Source organism: Mus pahari, chromosome 2 (genome assembly GCF_900095145.1).
Source record: "Mus pahari chromosome 2, PAHARI_EIJ_v1.1, whole genome shotgun sequence".
NCBI classification, from domain to species: domain Eukaryota; kingdom Metazoa; phylum Chordata; class Mammalia; order Rodentia; family Muridae; genus Mus; species Mus pahari.
The window spans coordinates 140,463,800-140,485,431 of record NC_034591.1 but is presented as its reverse complement, the minus strand read 5'-3'; the positions used below and the strand labels follow the sequence as shown (position 1 = coordinate 140,485,431).

Genomic DNA, 21,632 nt, shown 5'->3' with positions numbered 1-21,632 from the left:
GAGGAGGAGGAGGAGGAGGAGGAGGAGGAGGAGGGAGGAATTGCAGGCATTGCAGAGCTGGAAGGCTTTGGTGTTGGTTGAGAGGCAAAGAACATCTTCTAAAGATCTCTTGTCGTGAAGTACTGGGAGACAGGTGTCTGTGGTAATCCCAATGAACTGCAGAGAGAAGAGGCTTTCTCTCCTGGGGGTTCTCCACAGGAGTCTAGCTTGGGAGCCCTCCCTCCCTCCCTCCTTCCTCAGCTTTGTGGGGAACTACACTCTAGCTTGCTTTCCCTTACCGCTCACCTTGGCTCTCCTCTTGCTGTAGCCGAGAAGATCCCCCTGCTGTAGCTTTTGTGGCATCTGGAAGCCCTGGGCTCTGCTGCTCAACATCTCTCCCCCCCCCCCAGGGGGGCGGTTCCCAAGCTCCTGCCTTTCCTGGGGCAGGAGCAAGCTTAGTGAAACCAATGCCAGAAGAGATTCTTTAACAACGACGACGACGTCCTCTGCTCATCCTTTCCTCCCACACTAACCCATCCTCAGCAGCCATCACAAAGTCTAACTTGGGGCATATGGAGGCAAAGGGCGTGACTTCTCACAGCAGGCTGTGCATCCCACCATTCTTCTGCTCTTCACACTGAGCAGATAGATGAAGCCTGGAGAAGAGGAGAAGAGGGAGGAGACACAGGAACTGTCACCCCCGAGTGCTAGTTTCCTGCTCTCAACCTCTGCTCTGGTTCAGTGACTGGGAAGCCAGGGAAAGGAGAGTTGAAACAACTGTCCACTTGATATCATTTTCCTATGCCCGCCTAACCCTCCTCCAACACGTCTGGTCCTGACCCAGCCGCCCTCGTGCTCCTACCGAAGCTTTGGAGAAGCCCAGGAAGCCCCAGGGCTGCTGGTTCACACTCCCCCAGCTTCTGAGAAAGGACAAATATGGAGCCATCAGCTAACCTGGCATCAGTCACAAGAGAGTGTTGTATGGGGTGAGGGGACACTTGAGGTCCCTACTCTATGCCAGATGCAGCATCTTAGCTGCCACTGTGGTGGGGACACCTAGGAAGGAGGTGAAAAACTACAACACAGCCACTCTTTCTTTTCTTCTCTCTGTCTCTCTCTCTTTCTCTTTCTTTCTTTCTTTTTCTTTCTTTCTTTCTTTGTTTAAGATTTATTTATTTATTTATTATGTATACAGTGTTCTGCTCACATGTATGACTGTACACCAGAAGAGGGCACCAAAATCTCATTATAGATGGTCACGAGCCACCATGTGGCTGCTGGGGATTGAATCCGGGACCTTCTGAAGAGCAGCCAGAGCTCTTAACCTCTGAGCCATTTCTCTAGCCCCTCCCTTTGCTTTTTGAGGTAGGATTTCACCGTGTAAGTTCTGAGGAACCTGGAACTCTCTAGGTAGACTGGGCTGGCCTCAAACTCAGAGATTCTCCTGCCTTGAGTGGCTATGCCGTAATGCAAACGCTGGGATCAGCCTAGCTTTCAGCCATTTCTTTACCATCTGGGAAGCGATTTAGTATTTCTTAGCCACACCTGAGTATTGCTGTCCATTCTGCCCACAGCAGCCACTTCTGTGTTCCTTCACGCCAAGCCTCCTCTTACCACCCACCTTGCGTCTCCTCAGGCTCTGCTGTCTCCCCCAACATTAACATCCTGTGATAACTCAAAGCCCTTCAAGGCTGCCAAAAAGCTTGCAGTCACTGAGCTAAGAGAGTACACACTGACCCGGCTCTCCTCTCCACCAGAGCCTCCTTGGCAAGCAGCTGCATTAAGCCTAGTCTTTGCATGTAAGATGAGCTCATGTCCGTGCTCGCCATGCTGGAGGGTGACTAAGAGCCCGTGGGTATGGAGGCCCTTTGCATGACATCTGTCAGCTGTCACTGCCTTATTCTGTTTGAAAACTCAGAAGGGACACAGACATGTCCTCTCTTCTCTTCCATCTTGGGACAGCTTTCTTTTCTTTTCTTTTCTTTTGTTTGTTTGTTTGTTTTTTTTTTTTGTTTTGTTTTGTTTTTTGAGACAGGGTTTCTCTGTATAGCCCTGGCTGTCCTGGAACTTACTCTGTAGACCAGACTGACCTCGAACTCAGAAATCCGCCTGCCTCTGCCTCCCAAGTGGTGGGATTAAAGGCATGCGCCACCACTGCCCGGCCTTCTTTTTTTTTTTAAGATCTATCTATCTATCTATCTATCTATCTATCTATCTATCTATCTATCTATCTATGAAAGTAGGTACACTGTCACTGACTTCAGACACACCAGAAGAGGGCATCAAATTCCATTACAGATGGTTGTGAGCCACCATGTGGTTGCTGGGAACTGAACTCAGGACGTCTGGAAGCGCAGACTGAGCCATCTCTCCAGCCCCAGCGTTCCTTTCTTACCCGTCTAAGGGACCGGGAGAGTCCTCAGCCTAGGACAAGCCTGCCCCCCACTCCTCCCTCCTTCAGGATGAAGGCCAAGGTGATGAGAAAGCAATGAGCCCAAAAGAGAACCTGAGGACCAGTATGGTCAAGAACTCTTGCATCACCATCCTCTGGGCCAGGGACAGATTCTAAGAGAGGAGCATTGGAAGGCTGGCTTCCTAGGCAGTGTGGGAAGCAGGGGCAGGAGAGCAGAGGAAAGGGGTCGTTCTGTCAGCCCCAGTTCCCTCCACCAGCAGCTCTACAGCTTGCTGCTGCCACCGCCACCATATCGCTATGCTCCCTTCCTATAAGAACAACTCCTGTGGTGGTCCCCAGCCTTCAATGCCCTTTCTCAGTAGGAAAGGAAGTGTAAACACGGGTGCCTCGGAAGGGAGTTAGGAAAGTCAAAGGTTCTTGATCTATAAATGAGAGCTCGTCGTAAGGAAAGTCCCTCCTCAGACCATTCTGCAGAGGCTGAAGGGTGACCAGTACATTCAACAGAAGAGGGAGCTGCTGGCCCTCTATCGAAACCAGAGCACGGAGTCCCCCAGCACCAGGCCCTCCACGCCTTCCCCTTCCCCTTCCCCGGAGGACTCTCAGAGAAGTGCCGAGGGGAGGTAAGATTCCATCATCATGCAAAGAGGGGGACGCAGGTTGGGAGGAGGGAGGTTGAGGAGGAGGAAGGTGGGGAGGAGGGAGGAGACGTTTATGAGGCTGAGCAGGGTGAGTAGGAGCCTCGCGGGGAGGGGGGGACTTGGTGTGAGAACAAGAGCATCATGAGCTGCAGCTGGGAGTGGAAGGGGTCGGTAGTTACCATGCGAAGGGACCCATGGCATAGGGTGGGCACCGGGCAAAGGAAACAGAGACACAGCGATGAGCAGGCTCCAGAGAGACAGATTCTCAGAATAGCAGAGTTCCCAGGGCACAGCAAGCTCCAAAGCCTGCAGGGTAAGAGGTTCATCCAGGATGCTACAGCTGCTTAGCAGCAAGCTTTTAGAGAAGAGGGACCCACCAATGGGCCCACTCAGCAAATACGAGACAAGCTGCGTGAGATGAGGTCTGAACCAGGTGCTGTGCACAGAGTAGCTCAGAAGCAAACCCGAGCTCTTGTTTTCGAGGTGAGTAACTCAGGCTGACCTCGAACATATCACACAGCAGCATTCCTCCTGAGCAACCACCCCCAGCTGACCTCTGGGTCTTTTTCTGTTTCAAATATGACTTTGCACACTGACTGGGCTAATCTCGGTGTCATTCCAGTTTCAGTAGAGGTGCTGTATAAGAGGAGTACCCAAGGTACTTATAGAGCACAATCTTAACCAGGGAAGGAAGTTTGGAGGAGGAGACGTTTCTGAGTGGATTAATAGGAGAGGCTTCTCAGCCTTGAATTCCATTATCGGCATGAGTCTGACTTTCTGCTCCTCACTGTAGGACTTTAGGGGTCGCCATCGTCCCCCGCCTGGTGGTGACTGAGGATACAGATGAAGACACACCCTCCATGCTGGATGACGCCTCAGACTCTGGCTATGGCACCTTGATTCCAAGCTCCCCGAAGGAGTCTCATTCCCCCCTGAACAGGCTTCGGTCCAAGGCTCTTCGTAGGGACCCTCGCCTCACCTTCTCCACCCTGGAACTCAGAGACGTTCCCTTGCGCCCCCAGCCTCCCGACCCCCAAGCTCCCCAGCGGCGAAGCGCCCCAGACTTGCCAGAAGGGATCCCAAGAGGAGGCAGTCTACCCAGGAGAGCCCCACCAACCTGGTCGGAGGAGGAAGACGAGACTTTAACACCAGGGAATGTGGTGGTAGAAACCCTACACAGGGCGCAACGTCAGAGTCCGCTCCCCCACTCTCCCACCCGTACTGACTCTGCTGGGGAAAGCCCCTGGGAGTCCTCAGATGAAGAGGAGAGGCCTCAATCCCCTGAACTCAGCCCCAGCTCCATGCGGATCAAGAAAATGCTCAGGGAGATGAGGGAGGACCTGGCCAGCCAAAGGATTGAGGGAACCTCGGAACCGGAACCAGAACCGGAACCAGGGAATGGCAAGCTCCGGAAGCTGACTGTAGCCCAGCTACAGAGAATGAGGGTCCCCCACATCATGGAGCTGGACACGCCCCTAACTACATCGTAAGTGCAGAAACTACTATGGAACAGGAGGGCAGTATGGAGTGAGGGGCTGTTCTAAGAGGTAGGCTGTGCAGAGCAGGGACCAACGCAGGGGTCAGTACCCATCAGCCCACTTGTTGCTTGACCTTAACCTAATGCATTTGTCTTTCTTCCTTCACAGAGAAGCATGAGGAAGGCTGAGGCCCTTTGATACCCCTTCTAGAGAAATTGTCTCCCCAAGAGTGCTGGTCACCACCTCCCCCGACCCTACCTCAAGGGTCCACCTCAAACCAAGCCTGACCCAGGCATCACCTCTGAGAACTCTGGAGGTCAAGAACTGAACATTTTGTCTCACAGACGAACCCCTGAGCCCTACATAAAAGTGTCCAGAAACATGGTTGTTTGGTGAACACTGGATGAGGATGGGAAATGAAAAGCATGGGTACCCACAGGGTGGAATCTACTGTTAGCTGGCAGGATGGCTGGACTTGCCGGGCTACTTTTCGCATCCTGGCTCTGCCCACTCTCTCCCATCCACAGAATACTTTCCAGGGTCAGTGATCATTTTTAGACTTTTAGTGTATTTACAAGAGTCGAGGGCTCCAGCTGGAGACCCCACCATTCTGTGCTTGCCTTTACCTTACACAGTTCATCCATTAGTGTGATATAATTGATACAAAGATTGCTTATCAAATGTGAAAAGGGCCCAGAAACCTACTGAGGAGGCCCTGAGAAGCTTGGCTTGGGCCCTGTGCATCCCAAGTGGGCACCAGATATAGTGTGCCTCTCCTCCACAATCACCTGTTCCTGTCTTTGGCATCCTCAGCTGGTCGGGAACAGATGGTACATCTCCCTGCCATGCACAAGTGGCTGGCTCAGGCAGTCCTCGGCGGCTGAGAAAAGCTATGTACACCAAGTCGGTAGCACCAAGGAAGTGGCTGCCAGCTGGAGCCTGCCCCTTAGAGACCCTTACCCCCTATTCACCCACAGGGAAGTAGGGCAGGGTGGTCCTTCAAGTCCCTCTCTTAAGGTGGGGGTGTGGCCTTATCGCGGGAGGTGGGATTTCTCAAGAGCTTCGAGGATATTCTCCATGCACCCACGCAGGTTCATCTTGGAAAGCACGAGGCTCACTACTTCCAGCGTGTCCTCGTGGCGCGGCGTGCGGCGCCGCCAGGCTTCCAGCATGCTGTACTGAGCCTCGCGCAGGTAGCGCCCGTTCTGCAGCTCCAGCCTCTCGATCTCGTGCTCGCTCAGCCCCATGAACCTCATGAACTCCTTCCAGCGCGCTGGAGGCACGCCATCCACCACAGCATACAGAATCGCAAGGTCTGCATCTGGGGACAAGGAGCGTGCACTTCCAGCTCCAGGAGCCCTGCCTTTGAGCCCTCCACCCTGCCCGACTCCCTCCAGGAGTAATGCCCCCAGCAGGAACCCAACTCACTGTCAGGACGTTGCGGGTGGGAGGAGTCTTCCCGTTTCTGAACAGAGGTGGGGGCAGGCACGGAGGTGAGTGATTCGTAGAGCAGAGGATCAGCACCCTGGGTTGGGACTACCTCACTGACAGGTGGCATGAAGTGCCAGTTACTAGGACCAAAGACTGGGCTGATGGGGACACTGGAGACAGGAGGACTAAAGCCTGGGGTGCTGAAGCCCAGAGTGGGGTTGAAGCTGGGGGTGAGGCTGAAGGCTGGGGACAGGGCTGGAGTTAGGGGCTTTCCAGCCTTCTCCTGAAACAAAGAAAGAAAGCATAGCATTAGTGGGGGTAAAGAAAAGGACTCCCTTCGGGCGCTTTATTCATTATGGGGGTGGGGACAGAGGAGCTAAGGGAGACCACCGCCCTCATTCCAAGTAATTTGGGTATCAGGCGTTGGAAGTAGTCAGGGAAGCTGGAGCCGTCCCTTCTCACCTCTTTGACAGGCACAGAATCCCTACAAACTGAGAAAAAAAGAAACAAGGTATCATGAATTTCACTTCCCTTTCAATGCTGACCTTGGGGACTTGTGGTGTCATGCCCCAGGGTCTATGTGGCCCCAGGGGCAAAAGAATTACTGATATCAGTATGGCTTCCCTCCCACCATCCAGGGCCACTCAGCCTAGAGTCCTTAACCATGAAGAGAGGCCACCTCTCGTCTCCCTCCAACTTGCCCAACCGAACCCCTCCCTTTTCTGCACCAACACCCCATATACCCAAAGTCCACACTCACGGATGGAGTAGACCTCGGACCTCCACCGGGGATATCGGCACATTAAACTGATGAAGATAAAGGATAAAAGGCAAAGACCTAGGAAGATAACCAGGGGCAACAGCACCGCGGTACCTGCAGACCAGAGAGGTTGCTCAGTGTGAGGCTGAGGCAGAGACTAGGGGGTTGGGGGGGTGGGGTGGGTGGAGGGAGGCCATGGAGTCAGCCAGCCAGCTCGTGAGCTGGCACCAAGCCATCCCCCCTCACCTGAGTCCTGGGGGTGTGTGACATTTGCAATCGGAGGAGTTAGGCACAACTTCATACACTCCTGATTTTTCTTGCAGCTGAAAGAAGAGACAGTACTGGTGAGTAGGAAGGCTGCCTGCAGTTCTTTGCTTTGCCAATGGTTTTGCTATCTCTTCACAACAAAGGAATTCAAGCCGCCTTGAGAGCTGGTGCAGAAGAACGAGACAATCCACCCACACCGCACAGCAGTTTACAAGCTGATGGGAGCTCGGAAAGGCTGTGCGGACAGGCAGGAGCAGAAGTGGATGCATATGATCTCAGCACTTGGGAGGAAGTGACAGAAAGGATCAGTTTAAGGTCACCTATGGCTACACAGCAAGGTCAGGATCAGCCAGGGCAACAGGAGACCTTGACCAGAAAGAGAATAGAGAGGAAAGGAAGGGGAAAGGGAGAGAGAGGGCAAGTCAGCCATCTTGATGAGTTTGACATAGTCATCGTCTCCCACATGGCAGCTCACAACCATCTGTAATGCCAGTTCCAGGGTATCTAGTACCCTCTTCTGGCCGCTGAGGGTACCAAGCATGTACACAGTACACATATATACATGCTGGCAAAACGATCATACACATAAAATAAAAATAAATAATTCTTAAAGTGTTTTTAAAATGCCAGGCATGTGTGGCACATCCCAGTGGTCGGGAGGCTAAAGCAGGCAGATCTCTAGGAGTTCAAGGCCAACCTGGTCTCAGAGTTTCTTCTCTGGAAGCAAATGTATAAGAGCAGCTCATGCCCATGCGGAGCCACAGGAATGAGGAAGTCTGTCAGGGAGCCTGGGGAGGAATCGCATAGAGCGTGCGAGCCAAACCTAAGACACCATCAACAGCAAGACGCACCAGAGTGCAGTGGAGAACAGCGCGCTCAGATCTAACGGCCCAGCACTGAAGAGGCATGCGAGCTGTGGCACGTGTGTGGAGGTCAGAGGATGACTTTGTGGAGCTGATAGTCTCTCCTGTCACCTTTACAAGACGGGGTTCCAGAGCTTGAACTCGGGTTACCAGACTTTTGCTGCAAGCCCCTTTACCCGCTATGCCCTCTTGCCTATCCCCTGACGTCCTGGAGAAAGGGAAAAGGGCTGTCTGATGTCTTGTAGTGTCTTCTGCTCATCCAGCTGTAGGATCCCTCCTTTGATCCTGCTGGGGGCCTCTCAGCCACAGCTGCTCACCCACCCCAGGACCCCAAGCACTTGGCAGATACTCACTGGCTGCAAGGGACGCACTCACTTTCTCTTAGAAAGAACCCCCCATGGCAGTTACACACGGTGTTCTGAGTCTCCTTACCTGTGAGAAAGCAGTTAAGACTAAGAGGGTGTGCCTGCAGTCTGAGGGCCCGAGGGAGGGACGAGGGCAGGAATGCAGGGGCCACGTAGGAGCTCATACCCACAGACGGAATGGGGGGGGGGCGAGGAGGGGGGGCAGGAGGACTTGGGTGAGCGGTGCTCACAGGGGATATTCACGGTGCCATTGAAGCAGGGGCTGCAGTCCACGCACTGGAAGTGCGTCTCGCTCAGGTGGCGTTGGAACTGGTTCTCCTTACAGCCACACACCGTGTCCCTGTCAGCTTGGCAAGGAGAGATCTCCACCTGGGACATTTCTGAAGAGGGAAGGAAATGGTGCGTGAGCCTCACATCCCTTTCCCACACAAATCTTGACACTGCCCCCCCACCCCCCATCCCCCACCCCCACCCCCTGGCTCTGCCACATGCATTCGTCTTTGTAACAGACACTCCTCCTACGCACACAGGCCTGGGCTTGCATGTGCATGCATGCTCCTGCCACACTCATGAACAGATTCAAAATCCTGACCTCCTGGCCAACACCCACGGACACACACACATGTTCGCACCACACATACATGTTTGCACGCCTTCACGCACCATGCACCTCCTACAGCTCTGGCCCAATGCCAAGGCTTACCTTTCCGACATTTCTTGCAGCTGAGGCATTGTCTGAGGTGGTTCTGGGAAGCTGTAAAGGTGCCTTTTTCACACTCCCTGCAGACTGTATCCCGCCCTGGGCTCGGACAGTCACTCACCAAGTAGGTTCCTGTGGATGGGGTTAGGATCAGGCTGTCGTGGAGAACTAAAGGGCAAAGCCCAAGTCCGGGATTGGGGGGGTGGGGAGGACAGCAAAATAAGGGGACTCCCAGGGACCAAGGTCGGGGAACATCAGAAACAAGCAAAAGAAATCTCAAGACAATTCTCTGCTCCCACTCTCTCCTACCTTTGTGGCACTTAGTGCAGCAGATGGAACTATTCTTAGAATGGACATACTTTCCCTGGGGACACAAACTATCCCTCTTCTCCCGGTCACCAAAAGAAGGGACTAGTCCAGTGACTCCTGACGGTTGTATCCCCATCAGCAGAGCCAGGAGCACCTGAAGGAACAATCAGAAAGAGGAAATACTGTCAGGGGTGGGGCCTTAGAGGTAGCAACAAACTGAACACACACACACACACACACAAACACACACATACACACACACACACCCCACCACCAAGTTCACAGCCCCCCCATCCCTCAGGGACATTCTCCCCTAGACGGTGGCCACTGTGCAGTCTAGTATTTTCTTGGTCTCTGGTGGCTCTGTATGCTAGCATTTGTTTCTACAACTGAGCAATTAGGTCTGAGGCCCCAGCTGCATTTTATCCCCGTTCAGTTCCCGGAAGCGGCTCCCAGGGCTGATCACAAGAGGAAGGTCAAGGAAGGTTTAGTTTTCCTGTGCTCGGCTGAGGGTGGAGCTCCAGGTCTCACACAGAAGCACTGAGGTGCCCTCTGCCCGACAAAGAAATGGAGCCAGAAGTAGCAGGCTGTTTCGGTTACCGCCTGTTTTTCCAACAATCAATCCCACAGCTCATTTGGCATTTCTGTATCTGGGTACGGGTTTCACACTATGCCTGTTTGTGGACACTTCCTAGAGGTGAGCCATTAGGATCTACAAACCTCTCTGGATTCCATTACAGTAATTTAAAAAGTACTACTGGGGGGGGGGAAATCACGTTGTAGGGAGGGCTGTCATGAAGATGGTTCAGGAAAGTGTCAGCTGTGCGATGCGAGGACCTGACATCGCGCACCATCACCTACATAAAAAGCCAGGCACAGCAAGCAGCATGGGCTTGTATTCCCGGTGATGGAGGGGAGCCCACCAGGCAGCTCTCTGATGCTAAGTAACCTAGTCCAGCTGAATCATTGAACCCTAGTCAGAGAGAGAGAGAGAGAGAGAGAGAGAGAGAGAGAGAGAGAGAGAGAGGGAGAGAGAGAGAGAGAGAGAGAAGATCCTGTCTCAAAACGCAAGGTGACTGGTATCAGAGGCAAACACCTGAGGTTGACCTCTGACCTCCGTGCCCACTCACACACCTGGATATGAACGCGCATCTGGGGATGATGCTCCCCCAAGCACCATTTCGGGGCAGAAACGGGGGAGGGGGAGCTGGGAATGAAACTAAGGACGTCCTCACAGAGCCCTGAGTCACAGGCTCAATCCAGAATTCTAAATATTTGTTCCAAATGTGGCTCAGCAACCTGCCTTCACACCCATGCCTTTCACAGCTAAACTTATCCCACAGCTCAGGTTGGCAAGGACAAATGGAGAGGGAAGGCAGGCGACAAGGGTTAGGTATGAGAGCAAAGACAAGTGTGTCCTGTACTAGAGTTGACCAGAGCGTGGTGATCTGTCTGGTTCAAGATGACCAGCAATTCAGGAGCTGAGGCTGTGCCAGGAGTCCCAAAGCAGGGCATTCTAGAAGGCTGACTTTATAACCTTGGCAAAGCTCATACCAACCAAGTGGCTTTCCTGTATGTAAATAGCTTCAGTGTGGAGAGCGCAAAGCCATCTTACCTTCAATTTAGACCTTGCTCTTTGATCTCGCCTGGCTTTGGGTTTCCCTCAGCCTTTCTTCTTTCATCTCCCCTCCCCCCCTACCCCTCCATCCCCCTGTGTAGCCACGTTATGTCAAGATAGATGCAGAAGCAACTGACCAATCAGATCACATTCAGGAAAGACCTAAGGTCTAGACTTACAGCTGCCTTTGGGGGCCCTGCAAACCCCCACAGCTTGTTTGGAAGGAGGCTGGCAGCTTGCACCCTGCTGTCAGCTGCCCTTACTCGAAGTGCTACCTCCTAGGCGACAGCAGCTGCACGGGCCAGGAAGCTCCGTGCCTCAGTGCCTCAGCCGTAGACCCGAGAAGCCACACACAGAAAGCACAGCAGCAATCTCTCAGGCAGGGGTGCACCCCCACCCCTCCCGACACACAGAGGCTTCCAGGGCGACAGGAAGGGTTAGTTATGATAAGAACTTCCCAATCATGAAAGTGTGGTTCCTTTCCCCGAAGAAGAAAAGCTCGGAGCACCTAAGGTCAATGGTACTTCCAACCCCATCAGAGATCCTGAAGCCAAGCCAACAGACCGGGCAGTGTCAGGAAGAGGTAGATGTGGGCTCCGGGCCAAGAACGGCCTTGGAGGGGGGCGGGGGGGGGCGTATCAACCAGTGATGGACGAGCCTCCAGAGAAGGAGCCTGTTTCTTCGGTCACGTGTCCTTCCTTTGCAGAACTCTGGGGGGTTAAGTCAAATCCGGGAAAGGGAAATCTTTTTCCCAGCAGCTCCGCCCCAGTGACTCAGGCCAGGGAGGGAGATCTAGGACAGTGGACAGGGAACTGCAGCTTCCCCGGCTCTTCAAGGGCTGTGAATCAGCAGAAAAGCCAACCGGTGGCAAGTGGAACCCCCATCTGCGCTCTCTCTCTCTCTCTCTCTCTCTCTCTCTCTCTCTCTCTCTCCCTCCCTCCCTCCCCTCTCTCTTCCACCCACCCCCCACTCAGACCATTCCTCCTTTTCCTTAAAACATCCAGGCAATGAACCCCTGTCCCACTGGGCTCAGATTTCGGGGAAATGCCTCCCTCTTTCTTCCATCCCAAAGGGAAGTTTTCCTGACCCTTGGCATCCCTGTCAGTAGGCTCCTCCCAGAGGATCTGCCTCCTCCATCTCTGAAATCCTTCCTTTAGACTTGGAGCTGCCTTGATCCCTCCTCAAAGGGAAACAACAATGTCTTCAGCTGATAAAGCCTTTCCCAGATCCCTGCTCCCTGGCTCCCTGGGCCTTCCTGACAGCCCCCCCCTGACACTCCCCAATTCCAACAAGAATGAAATCCAGGGTGCCCTCCTGCCCTAGTTCACCACATTCCCACAGCCTGCCTGGTTCTGGCCAGTTGCATTGGGTTTGAGAGCTCCCTAGACAACCCTTAAGAGACAGGGCCAGTTCCGAGGCTTTACAGCCACTCCCCTAGCCAAGTAGCTATGGAGCAAAAAATCACAGCCCTCTTAAGGTTAGAAGAGACAGAGGAAGCTAGGCATTAACCCAGGCACTCTGGGAGGCAGAGGCTGCGGATCTCTGGGTCCAAGGCCAGCCTGCTCTACAACCTGAGTTCCAGGACAGCCAGGGCTACACAGAGAATCTCAACAAAAACAAAGTAACAAAAGAGATGGAGCAGGTGCAGAACCAGCAACTCTCATCTCACATGGTCCAGGGATTCCAGGGCCCTCTGGTTCTTTCAATAGGCACCCTATTACCAGTTGCATTATGAGGCAAACAAGGGAGGAGGGTCGTGTCCTGGCCCAAACCTGAATGCCTTTGCCTGGAGCCGAGGAGGGGCAGGAAGCTGGGGGTGCCTGAGGAGAGATGGCTGAGGAGGTGGCAAGGCATCTCTCTAACTACCCCTCAGCTTCCGCCAAGAGAGGCCTTAAAGTGTGACTTCCTGTGCCGGGGCTGCTGAATAGGGCAGAGAAGCTGAAATGGACCCTGTGGTCAAACTTGACCCAGCCACCTTTCAGGGACCCACTCACTAGGCCCCACATCAGTGTGCTCATTAGGTTAAAATGTGTTCCACTTAATGTCAAGACCTATGGTGGTGGGGAGCGCTTCGGTGTGACCTCCTCAAAGAGCGCTGCCACCATCCTACCTCCCACCCACGAAGCCCCCCAGTGATGATTCATGTCTCCCCACCCAAGTTCCTCGGATACCCAGCCACCTGTTCTGGTTGAATGACACGCACTGTCCATATCTACTCTGGGCTCTTATCAGAAGCTATAGTTATTTCAAATGAGTAGATACAATCTCCCCAGACAGGCCACAAACCCTCTGAGCTAAGAGATCAGAGCACATCTTGGTCACATCACCCAGAGCCAGGCCTGCAGACCCGAGGGACAGACTGAAGGCACCATTCAGACAGGAGCCAGCGATACATTCAAGGATAGCAGGAAGCAGCATCCCCCTGCCTCAGACACACTCGCCTCCGGGAGATATTTTAGAAGCTGTGTGTCCCCTTCCACACATGGGCACACTCGTGCACATGTCCCCGGGGACAATTCTGCCACCTTTGCTCATCTCCAGTCGAGTCCAGCTGACAGCCACGGCAGCTAGAATTAGCTGGAAGAAACGGTGCTCCAGGCAGCAGGCAGCACAACCACACTTCCACTTAGCCAGCCAGCGACCTACTTTAACCTGCCCCCAGCTGAGCTCATCAAGCTCCCTGCCTAGACAGCACACCACCAACTTCTTGGTACTAAGGCTGCAAACTCTGCAACAGCCCTAAGACTCATCAGTCAGTCCTTCTCCTGGAATCTTTCCACCCTTTACCCCACACCGGAGCCCTGGTTTTTACAACCCCCTTTCTCCTTCCTTCTCCACAGTGGGGTTTCAGGGTCTCACTATGTGGCTCAGGCTGACAGGAACCTACTGGCTCAAGTGATGTGCCTGTCTCAAACCTTGGCAGGGGCTGAGGATAGCTACATAGTTTCTTATCTACATTCAAGCTTCAACTTGTACCACTAGGGTGTGTGAGTCTTCCTCTGCACCTCCAGGGCCTGGCTTCAAACATCATTTCCATGGATAAATCCTTCCATGAGCACACACATCTGAGAAACTCACTGTTCTTTGGAATATGGTCTGGCCAGACTGCTTGGTGGATAAGCAAAGGAGGAAGGGAAGGAAGTAGGGAGGAAGGGAGGGAGGGAAAGAAGGAGGAAGGGAGGGAGGGAGAGAAAGATGGAGGAAGGGAGGGAGGAAAGAAGGAGAGAAGACAGGGAGGGAGAGAGGAAGAGAGACCCTCACCTAGGTCCTTAAGCATGACTCTTTATTTCTTTTCGGTGGTTTTTAGGACAATGTCTCAGTAATCCCGGCTGGCCTCAAGCTCCCTATATAGCCCAAACTGGGCCTTGATCTGAGCTCCGGCCTCCATCTCCCAAGTTCCAGGATAACAGACAGGCCCCAAGGTGACTGGCTCAAGGTTCTTTTTCACACATTCCTCGACATGGCCACTCCACTCCCAGCTGAGATGTTCAGCTCTTGTGACTCAAAGTCCCATCTCTCCATTCCCCCAACCCAGGCTCCCAGCTCCTCTGTCCTCCCTCCCCCCAGTTCCAAGTCCTTCTTTCTATGCAACACCCTCCTTGTTCCCATCTGAGTTCCTGAATTGATTAAGCCACTAGTCAAAGGTCAAGGTCTCCTTTCCAGGGCCTGGATAGGGGTTGGGGGTGGGACATAGCTCACACTTTCAAGAGTTCTCCATGAGCCAAAGATGATAACACACGATGAGCCTTAGGGTCTATGCAGGCAAGCTCAGCCCAGCAGACAGGCAAAGGCCATTAAGCAAGAAGACAGTTGGCCTATAGCCCAACCTCCTCCCCCAGCTCTGCCTCTGGGATAGTACATCACAAGGCGCCTTGGAACATCTTTTCCTCCAGAGTATTCTAAAGTCATTTCCACTCCTGTACTGAAAATAGCAAAGTCTTCTTGGCCTTGCCACATCCCTGCGACGTCCATCGCTGCCTCCTGACCTCAGCACCTCGCCCTACCCGAACACCTCACAGGTGCTGTGCTCTGTACTGATAAGGCAGTACACAGCCCCATGTAGACTTCAGCAGCCTTCTGTGTCCCTTGTCTTCAGGTTCTGCTTCTGTTCATGGTGCCCCACCCTCACCTGGGCCTCCACAACTGGCTCAGCATCTCTCCTCTACCTAGCCTGGCCATTGCACTCTGACAGACCCTGACAGCTATTGTGACATCTACTGTTATGATGAGTAGTGACGTGAGTAGTGACGCTGCTAGAGATGAGAAAAGAGAAGCCGAGCATTCGCTGAGTCCGTTCTGTTTGTGACATACTACTCCCCTTTGGGACCATTAACTTGAACTCAGGATTTCATTCACCTCTAACCCTAGCACCTGAGGTTGGACCCAGCAAGGAAGGAGGTGAATATATATTTAACACGAATCCATCTACTCAGTCTTAATAACGACTATGAGGTACTGATCATTATAGACATTTTGGAAATAAAAGAAACAAAAGGCGGGGGAGTCACATCACATGCCTAAGATCATGAGGGTAAGGGTGCTGGGTTGAGCCCTAAATCCAGGTGATCGACCCCTAAAGAGAAAAGAATTAAGTGGGTGGGGGAGTTGGAGAACAGCCAGAAGGGGCAGCCTTGACAAGTCTTGAGGAAAGACTGGGAGACAGGACAGTGAGAAGGGAGGTGACACCAGGCAGGGTTCTGGGACCACTGCTTTAGAATGGTGTATAGAGAAAGGGAGGGGAATGGACACAAAGGAGCCCTGGAGACTGATAAGAAGAGAATGGGGAGAGAAAGGAGAGGATGAAAAAGACAGATCTCAGGGATAACGCTGGGCCAAGGAGAGGCAGGACCCAGAGAACACTGCCAGTGGTACAGCCCACCCAGACAGCCAGGGAGCCCCCAGGATCTACACAGAATAATTATGGACACACAGAAATCAAGGGAGCATGAACATTAGGCCGAAGCCAGAGAAAAGTACATTTTCCAGTGACGAGAGCAAGCTGCTACCAACTTCCTCAATTGGAACTGTGGAATTGGAAACCAGTGAGACTGACTTTTGGGTCTGTGGGGAGGGAGCGAGAGGATACATGACCTAGGTAAAGAGGTATTAGCTACTTAAGGAGGGTCAGGCCAGAGGGGGGGGACCTCTTGTCTGGAAGCAGAATTGGAGGTGGCAGAAGGTCAGAGGCTGTCTCAGGGAGAAGTCTGGGACCGGAAGGCTGCCCAGCTTTGTCCGGTTTCTGGTCCACTCCCAAGCACGCTATCCCAAACGCGTCCCACCAAGGGCGGATCTCCTAGTACTCAGTATTCCAACACCCTGCCCCACGTAGTTCAACCTCGGCCAGAGAAAGAAGGCTTCTCCGTCTAACAGCTGGCCTGACCACAGCCCAACACGGGGCCAGGACCTTGACTGTCAGGGCCCAGGCTTGCCAGCTTGGCTTGCCGGATTCTCTCCCTCTTAGATTTCTTCCTTCCACATCCCAGGGCAGCCCCAGGTGAGGCACAGCAAACCTGGGGGCAAACTAAAGCACAGAAGCCCCTGCCCCCATCTCTGCCCCCACTACAAGCCCACTCCTGCCCGGAGCCTCGCTAGCAGCCCACCGTCCCCTCCAGTCTCCCATCTCACCAGTGACAGCAGCAGGCCAGGCACGGTGGGGAGACCCATGTCCGGCCGGCAGTGGCCTCTCACTCCCCCATTGGGGCTGGGGACAGGGCAGCAATTGGCAACGCTCGTGAATGAAGTAAGACGATCGGACCAGGTGGCCCGAGCGGTGGCAGCCTGGGCCTCGGGTTCGAGAAGCTGAAAGTCAGGGGCAGACGGAGATCAGGGTACGGTCCTCCAGGACCTCGCACCCAGTAGGCCCGCTCATGAGCCACAAGTTCGGAAAACTCGGAGAAAATTTAAGCTGAAGGGAGAGAGGAGGTAGGAGGGGAAGGGAGAGTGGCGGGGGAGGTGTTGCAAGAGCGGGACCGGAAGAGCCTGGGGAGAGGCGAGGGCGGAGGGAGGAGGGAACTAGGAGGAGAGAGGAGAGGACCTAGGTTCTTTAACGCTTTGTAGCCCGAGTCCCTTAGCTTGGCGCCCCAAGCCCACTTAACACCACTTAAAAGTTTGAGAGTCCACAGAATTCCAGTTCACACTCCTCTGCTTTTGAAGTGGGTGAGCTTAGACCGGTGGACTAACCCCTCTAAGTCTGTTGTCAAATTCACCGAAGGAAGCCGGCCCACCTATCCCACGGGATGGCAAGGCGGGAGTTGTTAAGGGGAGGGCAGTATCTGACGCCTGCCCGAGAACTCCTTTGCTTCGCGCGCTCCCTCCCTCTGAGTTCCCTCTCATCGCACTTTCTTGGACGTTTACCCCCAGTCAGCCCAAACCGGGAGGGAAACCAAATGTACTTTTCTATCCCGCCTGGGTCCTGACCCCCTAGGTCCCTCCCACTGACTCTCATCTTGGGTCTTCCAGACAAGTCCCCCAGCTGCCCACCATGGCTCGGTCACCGGTGCGGGTGAGGGGGTGTCAGACAGCACCCTCTCCTAAGCCTTGGTTGTCTCCCCAGTTGTTATTTGCAGTGAAAAGTGCCTGCCCTGACATAGGCAAAGAGAAGCCATGAGGATTCAGGCTTCTGTAAATGCTTCCGGCTGTAAAAGGCTCCCAGGGCCCCTTTCCCAAACTGTTTGAAATAGGGTTTCACTGTCTAGTGGAGGCTGGCCTTGTACTTCTGATCCTCCCCCCTCCTACCTGCTGAGACTACAGGTGTGCACCACCACACCCAGCTCTAGATACCCTGATGCATCCATTGGGACTGACCCCAAAGATAGTTATACCACAGTCTGTAGCTTTAGGGGTGAGAAAAAGGCCACGGGACTCTGCACACTGGGAGGCTGATCTCAGAGAATCCCGACGCCCAGCTCCTATTGCAAGGCCCACTGTTCTCTCTGTCCTTTCCAGTAAGACCTTACCTTCTGATAGCATCCCCTACTAGGGATGGCTGGCTGCCTTCTGCCATCCCCATTTGGGCAGGTCTTCTCCCAAGGGAACCCTGTAACACTGGGACACCATTCACTCAAGTGCCCTTGAGACTAAATGACCTTCTTTATGCACACCAGTTCAACCAACCCGCGGTCCTTTAAAAGCAGTTGAGACTGAGACATGGAGGGAAAACCCAGGAATAGGGGCCTAGGGCTCGGGGACTTGGAACCAGAGCTCCTGGCCCTTCTCCCTGGCCCGCTGACTTCCAACCTCCAGTATCCTAACCATCCTCTCCTCTCCTCTGTGACCCCCAAACACAGAGCTTCTGAAGACCAACTGGAGGTGTCCCTGCTGCTGGAAGCTCACTTCCCTCTATCAGACTGGCCAGTTTTCAATGGGAGCAAGCCAGGAGAAAGAAATGGTGAGTGTGTATGAGGGGGTGAGTGGAGGTGGGACTTCCCCAGCATAGATGAGGCCCTAAGTTCATCCCCAGCACACACACACACACACACACACACACACTCACATACACACACACAAATAGACACGAAACACACTAGCACATTTCATCAGGGCTGGTTTGGTGGTAAGATTCATATTAATATTAGAAGTGTTTGCCACATGTTAGGTATCCCACAATATCAATAATTTGTAAATAATAACAACCCTTCAAGGTCCCATGCTTAATATTACAAGGAACTTTTAATGGTCTATCTGTGCAAACTGCCAAAGCCATTATTACTCAGAGACTGGAACAAAAGGGGAATTTCCTTCAGGGCTTAGGATAAACGCCGATTTTTCTTAGCACCTTTGAAGCTTTGAGACAACAGAGTACTAATGTGCTCCATAAAACTCAGCTTAAGAGGGTAAAAACAGGTGAATCTGAGGACGTGAAAAGCCAGCTCGTTTTCCAGAGGAGCTGTGACTAAGAGTAAGACCACGCAAGTAGAGTAGGAAAGGCATCGGCTGGAGCGATGGCTCAGTAGTTACAGTTAAGGTTCAGGGTTGGGTCCCCAGCACCCACATGGCAGCTTATAATTGTCACTAATTCCAGTTCCAAGGGATTAGACACCCTCTCCTGGCCTCAGGTATGCATGTGGTATACAGAGATGCATGCAGGCAAACAGCCATATGTATAAAATAAAAATAATAAATCTTAAAATACAAAATAACCGAAAAGAGGGTGTTTGGTTTCCAGATCTGGGACAAGGGACTGAGGTGCCTTGGTTTTTTTATTTGTTTGTTTTTTGTTTTCTTTTGTTTTGTTTTTTGGTTTTTTGAGGTCAGGGTTTCTCTGTGTAGCCCTGGCTGGCCTCGAACTCAGAAATCCCACCTGCTTCTCCCTTCCAAGTGCTAGGATTAAAGGCACCACGTACCACCACTGCCAGGCCCTGAGGTGCATATTTTGCCTACCAAAGCAGACCTGGCTTACAGGTTTTCCCAGCATTCCTCAGTCCCTACCTGGAATACCCTGGCCCAACCCTAAACCTTCCAGTCTAGGAGCTGGTCTGCCCTTCCCACAGTGGCTCCTCCCTATATAATCCAGACATTTTGGACTCCCCTTCTCCTCCTCCTCCTCCTCCTCCTCCTCTTCCTCCTCCTCCTCTCCCTGTGCACATGGTACCTTCTCTTTCTCTCTCCCTCCCCTATCTCCCCTTTCCCCATGGTGACTTCCCTGGCCTTGTTCCTTGGGGATCAGTGAACTCGCCTGCCCAAGTACAGCTTCCTTATTTTTTTTAAAATTTATCTAGTACATGAGTACACTGTCGCTGATTTCAGACACACCAGAAGAGGGCATCAGATCCCATTACAGATGGTTGTAAGCCACCATGCGGTTGCTGGGATTTGAACTCAGGACCTCTGGAAGAGCAGTCAATGCTCTTAACCACTGAGCCATCTCTCCAGCCCTGCCCCTCCTCCCAGATGCAGCTTCCTAATAAAACTGCCTTTAATATAATGTAATCTGGCTTGAATTGGCTCATTTCACCAGCGACAGAGAAATAACCTGGAGAAATGGCTCCGTGGTTAAGAGCACTTGTTGCTCTTGCAGAAGACCCAGATTCAGTCTCTAGACCCCACACAGTGGCTCACACCCATCCATAACTCCAGTTCCAGGGGATCTGGAGCCCTCTTCTGACTTTTTTTTTCTTTTTTTTTTTTTTTTTTGTTTTTTTGAGACAGGGTTTCTCTGTGTAGCCCTGGCTCTCCTGGAACTCACTCTGTAGACCAGGCTGGACCTTGAACTCAGAAATCCACCTGCCTCTGCCTCCCGAGTGCTGGGATTGAAGGCGTGCGCCACCACGCCCGGCCTCTTCTGACTTCTGTGGGCACCAGGCATTTGTGTGGTACACGTACATACATTCAAGCAAAACACAAATACATATACAATTTTTTGAATGCCCCCACCCCAAGAACCAACAAGAAAAAGAAAAGAAAAGAAAACAAAATGTGACAGTGGGTAGAACAGGGGGCCAGAGCTGGTGGTTAGAGAAAGCAGATCAAAGGAGGAAGGAAAGAGCTCCAGTTAACAGCCACCCTCCCCCATGCCTCACACATGGACAGGTACCTAATGTCACGCCACAGTGACTCCAAAGGGCACGGAGCTCCAAGTCCCCGTGACTTGGGCCCTGGCCACAGTCCTGCCAGTCAATACCCTGCCTTACATAGAGGCCAGGTGAATCACTGAAGATGGCCTGGAACCAAGGCCAGCTCTGTGACCGTTACAACCCCAGGTAAGTCACTTCACCTGAGATGCCAGATCAGGAAATGGGAAGAGTAAACCCCTTTAACACTTTGACCCCAAGTCCCAGCAATGGTCTTCAGGTAAGACACAAGATAAGGACAGACCTCTGGGAGACCACAGGTGCATAAGGGGGACTGGAGCTCAGGGAAGGGAGGAGCTGCCAGCAGTCCCAGTAATAGATCCAGCTTGGTCCCTCTGTGCAGAAGGCCCTCCCTTCCCAGCCGTGGCAGGCAGGGACAAGACTGGAGCCAAGCAGAGAGGGAGAGGCCATAGCAGCCACACCTGAGGCTGTGACAGGGACACTGTTGAGGCAACACCATTTCCTGCCATTTGCCTGAGTCTAGGAAAGGGAAGTCAAAGCCTTCATGTCACATGACCCTGGCCTGCGCCTTCCTTCTTTCTACAAGATCCCCTTCTCCACCTACATTTGATCCCAGACTTTAATTCAAAATGGCCAGACCTTTACTACGCTACAGCACTCGGGAGGCAGAGATAAGTAGATCTCTGTGAGTTCTGAGTTCAAGGCCAGCCTGGTCTACATAGGAGTTCCCTGAAAAGGCGTGTGGGGGGTGGGGTGAAAAAAAAAGCCCTGCTTCTCCTCTGCCTCCTAAGGATAGATATTGTGATGCATGGGGAAACAGAAAGAAGTCTTACTCCCCATACACCACAATACAGGGTCACTTCTGGGTCCCAGATCTGATCACTGGAGTGGGCAGTGGAACTGCAGCTGGGAAAAGCAGGGTTCCACTCAGACACCCCCCAGCTTCTTCTTTATTGGGGTGAAAGGGCTCCCTCTGCCCCTCTCACTGTAGATAAGACTACCCAAGGCTCTGACAATCTGGAAGAACGGGTCGAGCCTCTTCCTCTTCCTCCTCTTCCTCCTCCTCCACCTGGGCAGTGGTGTGGAGGAGAGTGGCAGAAGTTAGATCACAGCTGGGTGACATCTGGTACCACCAGGGTGTGACAGGGAGGAGGGTGGCAGAGGTTACATCACAGCTGGGTGGAGTCTGAAGACGACTATTCTTTTTTTTTTTTTTTTTTTTTTTATTTATTTTTTTATTATATGTAAGTACACTCCTCCCATGTGTGAAAGTCAGGCATG

At 52.9% G+C, this 21,632-nt stretch overlaps 2 protein-coding genes across 4 annotated transcripts in view; one reads left to right on the top strand and one right to left on the bottom strand.

Annotated features, from left to right (window-relative positions):
* Plekhg6 (pleckstrin homology and RhoGEF domain containing G6) overlaps positions 1-4,892 on the top strand; it is an 18,930-nt gene extending 14,038 nt beyond the window's left edge. For all 3 annotated transcript variants that reach the window (XM_021191522.2, XM_029535315.1, XM_029535317.1), the window contains 3 exons: positions 2,855-3,012; positions 3,824-4,516; positions 4,677-4,892. In XM_021191522.2, the coding sequence (XP_021047181.1) occupies positions 2,855-3,012; positions 3,824-4,516; positions 4,677-4,686 (861 nt within the window). In that variant the 3' untranslated portion in view covers positions 4,687-4,892. The remainder of the gene's footprint in view (positions 1-2,854; positions 3,013-3,823; positions 4,517-4,676) is intronic.
* A 163-nt stretch (positions 4,893-5,055) lies between these two features.
* Positions 5,056-16,789, bottom strand: Tnfrsf1a (TNF receptor superfamily member 1A). Its single transcript, XM_021190335.2, has 10 exons — positions 16,447-16,789; positions 9,204-9,357; positions 8,898-9,026; positions 8,425-8,574; positions 8,183-8,261; positions 6,946-7,022; positions 6,700-6,813; positions 6,402-6,430; positions 5,937-6,222; positions 5,056-5,829 (listed from the first exon to the last, which is right to left on the bottom strand). Exons 1-10 carry the CDS (start codon positions 16,483-16,485, stop codon positions 5,540-5,542), a joined length of 1,347 nt encoding a protein of 448 aa, XP_021045994.1. The 5' UTR covers positions 16,486-16,789; the 3' UTR covers positions 5,056-5,539.
* Positions 16,790-21,632: the final 4,843 nt, after the last annotated feature.

What these genes read in the sequence shown, in the direction of transcription:
- Tnfrsf1a (XM_021190335.2), bottom strand. Translation starts at nt 16,485, where the DNA reads ATGGGTCTCCCCACCGTGCCTGGCCTGCTGCTGTCACTG. An exon ending in CTGCACTAAGTGCCACAAAG is followed by an intron (nt 9,027 to 9,203) that starts GTAGGAGAGAGT and finishes CCCCATCCACAG; the next exon opens with GAACCTACTTGGTGAGTGAC. An exon ending in CACACACCCCCAGGACTCAG is followed by an intron (nt 6,814 to 6,945) that starts GTGAGGGGGGAT and finishes TCTGGTCTGCAG; the next exon opens with GTACCGCGGTGCTGTTGCCC.